We start from the raw sequence: 11,833 nt of genomic DNA on the forward strand, positions 1-11,833 counted from the left end.
GGGCTCACACTGCATCCTATGAAGCCACTGTGCTCCCCTTACCACCCCTAAGATTTGCTAAAGAGGGAGGTGGGTTGGTTGCTTCACTATTTTCTTTTCTTAAACTGCTTCATTTTTCAAAGATCCCCACATAAACTTTATTTAAACAGGTAATGTGTTTGTAGCACTCCTGAAATATGCAACGTAAGAAGGCAGATTACTCACCTAGAGTAACATCTGTCAGAAACAGGATGTTGTTGGTTGAGCACCCAATGCTGTCTGCAATCTTTCGATAACTCTCACTCTCCACTTTGTATCCAATGTTGGTATCGAAGTAACCATCGAAAAGCTAAACAAAGGTAGGGGGTTATAGAAAGACTGAAGATGCACCTGCTAATGCTGATCCCTTTCCCTCCCCACTCCTATCTCTGGAACACATGACAATCATAGCAATTCTACTCATTAAGTATTTATTGAAAATCTACTTAATATAGAATTTATGGGAGCCACAAAAATAAACATAAAGGAAGGTTTTATAGTAATATCATTTGGAGGAAGAAAATTACCAGCTCAATGTGTATATTAAGATCACTTTATCAACTTGGTATTTATGTTAATTTTAGATCCAAAATCTTTTGAAGTATGCATATCCCACTTTCTATCCTTAATAAATACAATTAGCACTCCGAGCTAGATTTCAGTGCTGGAGTAATGTTCTACACATTGTCCCTTTGACAATGTGTAGAACAAACTTCCTCTACCCTGCCTCAGTAATAAGCTGTCATTGTACTTTCAACAGACTATTTCTCCCAGATATTTTATTTGGAAAGTCTACTCAAGAGCCAGGATATGCCCTTGAATTCTTAGGAAGAATTGGAGTCAAATGTATAGCCTGCTAACTTAACCAACAATTAAAATAAGTGTGTATCAGGGGGCAGTGAATGTGTTAATGATGGTAGTAGGATCTGGATTTGGAAAATGACAGCAAGTGGTTGCACCACTAGAAAAATATAATCAATGTCACTGACTTACACATATAGAAATTGTAGAATTTTTGTATGTTTGCTGTGTATATTCTTACCACAGTTAAAAAAAAAACAAAAAAAACTAGGCTTTTGATAATATAATGTGATCTTTGAATGTTTTCAGAACTTTTCGTAAGCTAAAAGCCTAATTAGTCATTCAAATATAAATGAAGGTAATATGAAGGCTGTTCTGTTTTTATTTAACTTTTAAAAAGTTAACACTGTAGAGGACCTTAGGTGGAATCCAGAGCCCCATCCAGAATATTCAGAGGTGGGATATTCCCATAAGAAAGGACAGGCTGACCAGCCTGGAACAGCTAGAGCAATAGAGGATACATCTTCAAGAAAAACCCAAAACAAAAATGCAGTGTGATTGGCTACTACAACAGTAAGTTGCTTGCTGGGAAGCCATCAAGGCAAGCAATCAAGTCCCTTCAAACCCCCTCTAAGACTGAAACTCAAAGGGAACACATGAGCAGTCACGTAAGCTAGCTGGTGACCACACTGGTCTACAATGTAAGTGGAAGAGGGGGAAAGGCAGCAATGAAGAAACGGGCTGAGTTCAACCACATTCCATAGACTCCCGTTAACATGAAGATGAGGGACAGAAGACGAAGGGCTGGTTGGTCCAAAGTGTGGTGAGACCTGGGGACACCTGAGCCCACGGACAAGGACATGGCCATGGAGGCCTAGAGCTGAAAGTGATGCATCCAGCTGATATGAAGTGAGTGGAGAGGTACAATAACACCCAAATTTGCAGATAGTAGCCATCTAATCTAGCCTCGATGGCTTGATAACCAGAACTCGAATAGAGGAAGATTAAAAGAAAACAATTTTTGATAAAGGAAACAAGTATAAATTGCTACAATTTTATGAACTTGACCTATACTCATAAATGCAGTAACTCAAAAAGAGAGGGAAGGAGTCTTCACATCAAGGATCAATGCTATCCCCTCTGTATACAGAGTAGATAGGGACAGGCAACTTAGACAATGGCTACCTAAAATGAGGGGGCGATAAAGGCATGAAGTGACTGGCTTACAAGGTTTAAAAAGGGGGTTTAATAGAGTCCCCACTGAATAGTTTTCATCTTGTCTAGATGGGTCTAGTGAAAAGGGATGGCGTTAAGATTCTTACAATTCAATAGTGAATAATTGTTATCATGACTAATTGCGACTGTCACAATTGTAAAGGTAGACTTTTGTAACAAAAACAGGGGAGTGGTTAATTTTACAGTCCAGAAACAGAGGACCCTAGGACCATCAAGGGAGAAGTGCATAACTGGAATGTGAGACCTTATCCAGAAAAGCAGCGACACCAGAGATGGAGGCAGAGATGGAGACATGGAAAGGGGAAGTGGCTGAAGACTCTAGATTCATGGGAAGAGAGGGGCTGAGAGCTGGTGGCCAGAAGACAGACTTGCAGAATGTACCCTTCAGTGGTTTAAATTATTATACATACCTGAATGTTTAAAAAAAAAACAAGCTAAAATGAATATAGAGAAATACTGTTAGCTGATGGTACATGGAGGGGATTATAGATTCTAATCATTGTAATGAAACAACATACACTATTTGTTGAATGTAAAATTAAAGCTCTGCCCTGTAAACTTTCACTCAAATCACAACAAAAACTTAAAAAAAAAAAGAAAGGTTAAGACTGGTTTTGAATTTTTCCTTTTCTCTTAGGTTTGCCTCACTTGGTACCCCAAAATAATTTTAAGCATCCAAAGGAAGCATTCCATTAGCATCTTTTGAGTGATGTTTTTCAAGTACTGGAAAGCTGGCTGATTTACATGCTTGTTTACTACCTGTTTTAGATAGGCACACATAAGACACAGAGGCAAATACAAATACACCCAAAGACCCACTGCAACTGAGCTGATTCTGACTCAGTGTGACAGAGTGGAACTCCCCTGTGGGGTTTCAAAAGGTTTTATGGAAGCAGACCGTCATAGTTTTTTCCCAAGAGGAGTGACAGTTCAATAGCCACACCTTTGGTTAGCAGCTGAGTGCTTTAACCACTATGCTGCTAGGGTTCCAAGCTGTAGCTAGATATATAGGTAGCTGCAGCACTACTGCTGGTGTGGCACTGTAGGATAAAACACTGAACTGCAAGCGTGGTTTGAACTATAACATCAGTGGTTCAAATTCACCAGCTACTCCTTGGAAACTCTATACAGGGTCACTAAGATTTCGAAGCATTAGGAATCTGCAATTTGAACATCCACCTTAATTTTTAATTCTTCAGAATTAAATAAAAAAATTAAGGTGGATGTTCAAATTGCAGATTCCTAATACCCAGCACAGACTTGCTAAATCAGATTTGCTAGGAAGTAGGGCCCAGAGCTCTGCATTTGCACCAAGTTTCCCCAGATTATTATTATGCACAACAAAGTAGAGAAGAAAACACTTCACTCTTCCTTGTATTTCCCAGATTTTCTACTTCTTTTTGACATATGTATAAGCTTATAACTACAGTATATTCCTTTAATATTACTTTATGCTTTGAGAATCAAAAAAACAACAAATAAGCACGTAACCTACCTCAAGAATATTGCCCTCTGTAGAATGCCCAAATAATAGTTTCTGTGCCTCTACACTCCCCGAAGAATAGATATACACCTTCATTCCAGCATCTCTCCATTTCCTGACTGCTGGAACTACATCTTCAAAGAACCTAGAAGAAAGACGAGCAAGTTACACTGTAGTCATCTAGCCAGATGGAAATCTGTCAACAAAGATCCATCAGTTACTCTATCAAGTCCACAAGGGTCATCATGAGAAGCAACTCCTAGGAGACTCCAAAAGTCTATAGTTCTAACAAGCTTATATTCAGAGTTCCAGGACCAGCAGATTAGAAGCAACAATTTATGTGGAGAGAAGAATCATTTTTGATAGCCACAATGATAATAGTAAAATCTGATCAGGATAAAGGATAAAATGAGCGATGAAAACACTCCCAAGCAACTCAAAAGAACAAAACTGTTGTACTTTATATAATCTTTGCTGTCATTTATGACAAAAATGGTTAAATTATATCCAGCTTAAGAAAGCATGGCAATACTATAAAACTGCACTCAAAATAATTCAAAGCTTACAGCTTTAAACCTTTGATTACCCAGAAAACTGAACTACATAGCACTTAAGAAGTAAAAAAATTTTACTATACAGGGGGGAACAATTATGTAACAAATGTGTTAAGTTACTCATACCATCTCACATTAGCGAATCAGCAGGTTTGTATGGTTTGATTCCTGACATTTTGAGGTCACTCAAAAGTCAGTTTTATGGTGTTGTTCTTAAGTGCCATTGATGCCGTCAATGGTGGATTTGAACCTTGCAATTCAAACCAACATTGCAGTCGAATGCTTACCCTACCAGTTTTATGGTGTCTTCCATATACAGTACTAGTTCCCAACTTACAATGTAGTTGAGTCACAATGAAATGTTTGCATTACTGCCTATGGTCTTTTGTTTTTTTAGGGGAGGTGGGTATAGGTTTGCAGACTATCATTAGTAATATGAACTACATACAGTGTTGCAGCATATTAATTTACCGATGTTATCATTTGAAGATGGTAATTGTTACAACTTACTGTTCAAAACACTGCCATTTAGCAAGTTATGTGGCCTCATCTTCAACAATGTCTGTGTCATTGAGGGGAATCATGTTGCTACTGTTGTTGTTAATTGCCATTGAGCTGGTTCTGACTAATGGTGACCCTGTGCCAGGTTTCCAAGGAGCAGCTGGTGAGTTTGAACCGACCGTGAGGTTCAAACTGACCTTTCTATGGTTGAGTGCTTATCCTACAGAGCCACACCAGGACTCCGTTGGAAATCGTTGTTGTTAAGTGCCGTCTAATTGATTCCAACCTATAGCAACTCTGTATAGGTTTTCCAAGGAGCAGCTGGTGAGCTTGAACCGCCGACCTTGCAGTTCAAAGAGCTTTGCAGTCTTGAGCATTAACCCACAGTGCCACATCAGGTTGGGAAACATAGTGGACAGAAAACAGTAATGTTCAACTCCAACAACATATAACAATTGAACTGCACATGAAGTCCAACTATTGTTATAACTCCAAATTCATTATCACCACATTGATAGATCACTGTAATATTCTTCATTGCATCCAGAACACTGCATCTTCCTGGAAGGAAATTATGAGAAAATGCCTGCATGGAATTTGGAAAGATAGGGGAAGACGCAGGAGAATATGCAAGGACTAAACGGGACAGAGGTAAATAATGTTATATACACAACCTTAGAACAACCGAGTTCTGTGTGTAGATACATGGACAGAGGCAAAGGCTAAATGGGTATGGGAGGAAGCGTAAAATATTATTTATATGTCTCACAAATATAGAGAATGTGGTGGCTCCATACAATAAGAACTGGACTGCGAACCACAAGGTCCATCATTTGAACCTGCCAGCCACTCTGGGGGAGAAAGATGAGGACCTATTATATATGTATAATAATTTGAAAGAGGATATTTGTACATGGGTAACCACATGGAGGAAGTGGGACAACAACTGTTGATGGAGGGGATTGTAATCATTGAGATGAAACAAAGTACATAATTTGTTGAATGTTAAGTAAAACTGATGGTCTTGTCTGTAAACCTTCACTCAATTCACAATTAAAAAACAAAAAAGGTATTGTGAGTATAGTAAAAATCTTACACTTTAAATGACAAAATTGCATGGCCTGCAGTTACCTCAAAATGTAAAGGTTTTCATACAAAAAGAAAACATTCTTTGATGGTTTTACCCGTGGTGGAAGGGAAGAGAGAGTAATTTACTGGATAGAGGGTGAATTAAAAAATAAAGTCTTAGTGTTAATGTGTAAAAATGGTAATGACTCAGGTTTCTATGTTATACACACTTGTATACATGGCAGAGCTTCTTCCTATGCATTTTAATTCCCAAGAAATCAGACACCCACCTATTTTTTTAAAAGGTTAAGAATATTGAAACATGGAAATTACCTATACTGTGATTCCTAGTGTGGAGCAGTAAGATTAGCACTGGACTGCTAACTACAAGGTTGGCAGTTTAAACCTACCAATTGCTCTTTGAAAACCCTACACAGGGTGGCTGAGTCAGAACTGACTGGACGGCACTAATAACAATCTTTATAGGGAATTATAATTTAGTGAGAACGTGCTATGTTCTAACTCAATGTTCCAAGCGTACCTATTTGGTGTATGTCGTCATCCCCTAAAACGCTTCTCTTCGCACCACTATCATTTAGAGTTATAGCAGAGACCACACATTAAGACCTTGACTATTTTCTAAACTATTTTGTAAAATACTGCCAACTTTCCTCTAGGTGAGCCGTAGTTATGTGACCTTGGGCCCATTACTTAACCTCACTGTGGCTCAGTTTTCTCATTTGAAATGAAATGAAAATGGCTATATGTTGTTGCTGTTGGGTGCCATCAAGTCAGCTGTGACTCATACTGACCCTACGTACAACAGAGCAAAACGCTGCCGGTCCTGCGCCAACCTCACAATTGTTGTTAAAGCTGGAGCCCATTGCTGCTGCCAATGTACCAATCCATTTCATTGGGAGTCTTCATCTTCATCAGACTCCCAATGTACCAATCCATTTCATTGGGAGTCTGCACATTACCAAGTATGATGTTCTTCTCCAGGGACTGGTCCCTCATGATAACATATCCGAACTATGATAGATGAAGTCTGGTCATCCTAGCTTCTAAGAAGTATTCTGGACGTACTCCTGCAAGACATATTTCTTTGTTCTTCTGGCAGTCCATGGTACTTTCAATATTCTTTTCCAAGACCATAACTCAAATACATCAATTCTTCTGTGGTTTGCCTTATTCATTTGTCCAACTTATGAGGTTCCTGAAAATACCATGGCTTGGATCAGGAACTTCTTAGTCCTCAAACTGAAATCTTTGCTCTTGAACACTTTAATAAAAGAGGGCTTGTGCAGCAGGTTTGCATAATGCAATACATCCTTTGATTTCTTGAATGCTGCTTCCATGAGTGTTGATTGTAGATTCAAGCAAAAAGAAATCTCAGACTACATCAATATTTTATCCATTTATATGTATGTTGTTTATTGGGCCCGTGGTGAGGAATTTTCTATTCTTTACATTGCGGTGCAACCCACACTGAAAGCAGTGGTCTTTGATCTTCATCAGTATTTTAAGTCCACTTGGCTTTCAGCAAGCAAGGTTGTATCATCTGCATGTGTTGTTGTTGTTGTTTAAGTGCTGTGGAGTAGGTTATGACTCATAGAGACCCTGTGTTGGGTTTCCGAGGAGCGGCTGGTGAGCTTGAACTGTTGACCTTGCGATTCAAACCAACCTTGCAATCCAGCGCATTAACCCACAGCACCACGGCAGGACTCACTCCATCATATAGCAGGCTGTTAATGAGTGAGGACTCCAATCCTGATGCCACGTTCTTCGTCATATAACCCATCTTCTCGGATTATCTGTTCAGCATACAGAGTGAATAAATATGATGAAGGAATACAGTCCTGGCACACACTTTCCTGACTTAAAACTATTCAGTGTCCCCTTATTCTGTTTGAATGACTCACTCTGGTCTATGTACAGGTTCCTCATGAGCATAGTTAAGTGTCTGGAATGCTCATTCTCCACAATGTTGTTATAGCTTGTCATGATTCATGCAGTTGAAAGCCTCTGCGTAGTCAATAAAGCACAGGTAAACATCTTTCTGGTATTCTCTGCTTTCAGCTAAAATTCATCTGACGCCAGCAATCATATCCCCTTGGTTCCACGTTCTTGTCTGAATCCGGTTGAATCTCTGGCAATTCCCTATCAATGTACTGTTACAGCTGTCTTTGAGCTATGTTCAGAAAAATTTTACTTGCATGTTATAATAATGATATATATGGAAAGAGGTGATAGCATCCATCTTATAGAGTTACTAAGAGGGTCAAATCAGTTACTATCTACTAAGGACTCCGAACTATGTCTGGCATACAATAAACGCTACATAGATTTCTTTTTTTTTTATTTTATAAAGAAACCCTACTGGGAAGTTTTAATAAATCAGTATGATTTATTGCTTATTAATTCCACAAGATTCTCTGGATTGTTCTGAACATACATCATTAAAACTGCTAATAAACAATGCACTGATCTTTATAGTTTTTGCCAGAGTTAAAACAAATAAGCCAAGAAACTAACTTCAGACATTTTTAGCAGATTCCCCTAGAGAATCACATTCTTACTGGTGAAGTATTCCAACATAAATTTACAAGTTTCTCATCTTACTTTTGAATACTATTGCTTGTATATTGGGGTCTTCCACCTTGGGGGAGAGAGCGAGTTCTCTATTCTCAGCTGAATTTAATCAACTCAATGTGTAGTGAATTATAGGCACTCTAAACAGGAATAAGCAATATACTAAGCCCTCTTTGCATTAATTGAAAGAGATCAGTAAGTTCAAAACCAGTACAAATAATTAAACATGGGATAGTTTGCACTCATGGAGACAGCATTTTACCATGATTAATTTCCATTATTACTCAATTCCAAGTCCCTGGATTTATAATTAGAGAACTAAGACCAAGAGAAGTGAGGGCTAACTACAGGGGTCACATTCTCCTGGTTCCACTCTTTGATTGTTTTACGAAGTGAATCAGATGCTATTTCCAGATTGCCGGCCTACTCTAAAAGTCTAACGTATCTTTTAAAACTGGGAAGCAAAAATGCGGAGTTCTGGTATGGTGCTGTGGGTTACTGCACTGGACTGCAAAGTTGATTTGAATCGCAGGGTCAGCAGTTCAAGCTCACCAGTGGCTCCTCTGAAACTCTACAGAGTTCCTATGGGCCAGTTCCTATGGGTTCAGAACAACACTGAACAACAAAGTAAAGAAATCTCATTTGACAGAAAGAAACATATGCAGCTGGAAACAATCTTGGATTTAGGATTAAATCAGGTAGCAGCCTAAATTCTGTAGTGGCAGTGTGTCTTATTAAGAATTTCTCAGCAACACAGAACTCATGAGTCTCCTTAGGCAGGAGTACCATCAGGAACTTCACAACCAAAACTCAAAACATCTTTGGAGATTGCTCAAAAGGACACTGCTGACACTCTCTGAGAAACCCCGCAAGTGGCAGGGCATATAATTTCAAACCATCCATATTTCTTTAGCAGAACAGAAAGCAAGTAATCTAAAGGTGCTGGGAAGCAGCATTCATGTGCTAAGGATCAAACATGACTTAGTTCAGGATTTCACCATTTTCTTGGAAGCTATTTTAAATTAGGATTAAGAGTCTTCAGGTGTCCCACAAAACCAGACATACAGGTCTGGGGAATTTAGCTGCATGCAATATTAGAGCCCAACTTAAAAAAAAAAAAAGCCAAAAAACTTCTAACAAGAACTTTGATTTTATCAATTTCTCTAATCATGCAATTTACAGGTGTGAGAGAGAGGACTAATAAAAAGGTGTCAATTGGATCTGGGGTTGGAAAATGTTTCAAGTCACTTGAGCAGCTACATACTCTGTTTTCATGTGCCCAGCTGTGAATGCCGCTCTCCACATGTGGCCTTGCAGCTGTTTCAGTGCCGTGGTCTTTCGGTCCAAAGACATCTGCCAGAAGACATTATCAACGACAGCCTGAATCATCTGCTGCAGGTCATCTGCCCCACTCCCAGATGCTGCAGGGATTGGAACAGCCCCATCCAGGTGGGAGTCCTTTTCAGCCTTTAAGTCAAAAACAACACAAAGTTTGCTTTTTGCTTATTTTTATATAAAATGAGATATATACAGATCACGTAAAATGAGGCCTGGAATGGCAAGCACACGAACTTTCTTCAAGTATCAGTTAGCACTCTCGCAAATTAAAATATCACCTATTTCAAGGCTGATATGAATGATTCCTAAAAGAAACTTGATTATGAGTAATATATTTATATTATTGTTTCTAGATTGCTAACACTGAAATTTACACCTAGAGGCATGCTTTATGTTGAGAGGAAAGAAAGCATGTAATGCTATAATGATGATTCAACAAACTAGGACTTTAATTAAATCTGACTATTTTCTCTGCACTAGAACCAAGGAAGAACAAAGACTATCCCAATAAAATCAATTTAGGCCTGGATTCAATGAGAAGAAGCTTAGCAAAATACTCTCTGATTCATATTCAGTTTCTGACAATCTCCTATATCTTGCAAAACCCTTAACAGCTATTTAGAATTATGATACTACAGCACTGTGTGTGCCCAATCCCTGAAAACTCAATGAGCACATAAGAATCCACGGGTATGAAGGCTAGACCAAGGGCGAGATGGGATGGGACATCTGGAGAGGAACTGCAAGTGTGAGGATCAGGAGCACTGGGTGCAGGAAGGCTCACAGCAGGGACTCACACCATAAAGCGGGTGAGATTTGAGACTGATGAGATGCTAACATGCTGAGACTTTCATGAAACCTAGATGGGATGCACAAAACCTTTTGTATACCACCAAGAATGGGCTTAGTTTTATAAATGTGAGCATTGTTATGTGCCATCGAATCAGTTCCAACTCATAGTGACCCTGTATATGGTTTCCAAAGAATGGCTGGTGAGTTCAAACTGCCAACCTTGCAGTCAGGTACATTATCCAGCAGCACCACCCAGGACTCCAAATCTTTACAGGAGTAGAAAGATTCAGCTTTCTCCTGCGGAGCAACTGGTAGATACAAGCTGCTGACATTGTGTTTAGCAGACCAGCTTGTAATCAACTATGCTACCTAGAAAGATGCAATTCTAGAGACAAAGAGCTACTGTGATCTGGCTGGTTAATTATGTGCTGTGGATTCCTAAACAGTCAAGTCTCTGCAACATTCATGAATCAAGGCTACGTATTTCAGAATATGCTCTGAGTATATCAAAAGCTTTCCTTTCTAGGCATTCTCAATTCTAAGACATTTGGAAATGTGGAATCAAGCACAGAAATGTCCCAACCTGTTTCCTCAAGAGACTGACATCCTGCTGGCATTCCTCTTCTTCCCAATGTGTCTGAAGATACTCTTTAACATTTTCTTTGATATAAGAAAATAAAGTATCCTGGATAAAAGAAAAAAAAAAAAATTTTTTTTCCCGTTGTCTTAGGGTTTATTTTGCTGTAAATATATATATGATTTAATGCCACCTAGTTTTAAATCACCTTGTCTTTGTTCCTACTTTCTGTCTTTGAGACTTATTTTTCATATGTAGGCCCACACTGCAAAGGAGTTGTATGCTGGGACAGCTTCAATTTAGACAAACCTGACAATTAACCCATGGGCAAGTAGTACCACCTGATCATTTTCACCACAGAAATTTGAGCACTCTAGCTCCATTTCTGCTTTACACTGTGAGTATAGTATACATGTCAATGATAGCTGTGATGTTAAAATCTGGAAGGAAAAAATAACACTAAAAAGTTACATGGAACTTTTGGGCAAGGATCATTTGGATAAGATGATGTAGTAATTATCAACTGCTTCTCCAACAGCCTCTTTCTTGTCACAAATTATTGATATTGAGTAGGGAGCATGAGGCCATGTTCTATAAGTCTCTTCCTACTCCCACTGAAATTAAGTACTGATTGTGGAAGATAGTCAATGCTTTTCTACTCCTTTTTTTTAAATAAACTTTTTATTCTGAATTGAGTGAAGGTTTACAGACAAGACCATCAATTTTACATTCAATGAATCACACCCTTTGTTTCATCTCAATGACTGCAATCTCCACCATGCAACAAGAGATAACCCACTTCCTCCCTGGGGTTACCCATGTATTAATATCCTCTTTCACATTCTTACATATTTGTAGGATATATAAGTATTT

At 38.7% G+C, this 11,833-nt stretch overlaps 1 protein-coding gene across 1 annotated transcript in view; it reads right to left on the reverse strand.

The window, feature by feature from the left end:
• The window catches only part of ENOPH1 (enolase-phosphatase 1), a 28,722-nt gene that overhangs the window by 1,098 nt on the left and 15,791 nt on the right, over nucleotides 1–11,833 (reverse strand). Inside the window, exons 2-5 of the mRNA XM_006876947.1 lie at nucleotides 10,967–11,068; nucleotides 9,518–9,720; nucleotides 3,551–3,683; nucleotides 205–328 (exon numbers count right to left, since the gene is read on the reverse strand). Coding sequence (XP_006877009.1) covers nucleotides 205–328; nucleotides 3,551–3,683; nucleotides 9,518–9,720; nucleotides 10,967–11,068 — 562 coding nt within the window. The remainder of the gene's footprint in view (nucleotides 1–204; nucleotides 329–3,550; nucleotides 3,684–9,517; nucleotides 9,721–10,966; nucleotides 11,069–11,833) is intronic.

The sequence above is a fragment of the Chrysochloris asiatica genome, unplaced genomic scaffold (assembly GCF_000296735.1).
Source record: "Chrysochloris asiatica unplaced genomic scaffold, ChrAsi1.0 scaffold00434, whole genome shotgun sequence".
NCBI lineage: Eukaryota > Metazoa > Chordata > Mammalia > Afrosoricida > Chrysochloridae > Chrysochloris > Chrysochloris asiatica.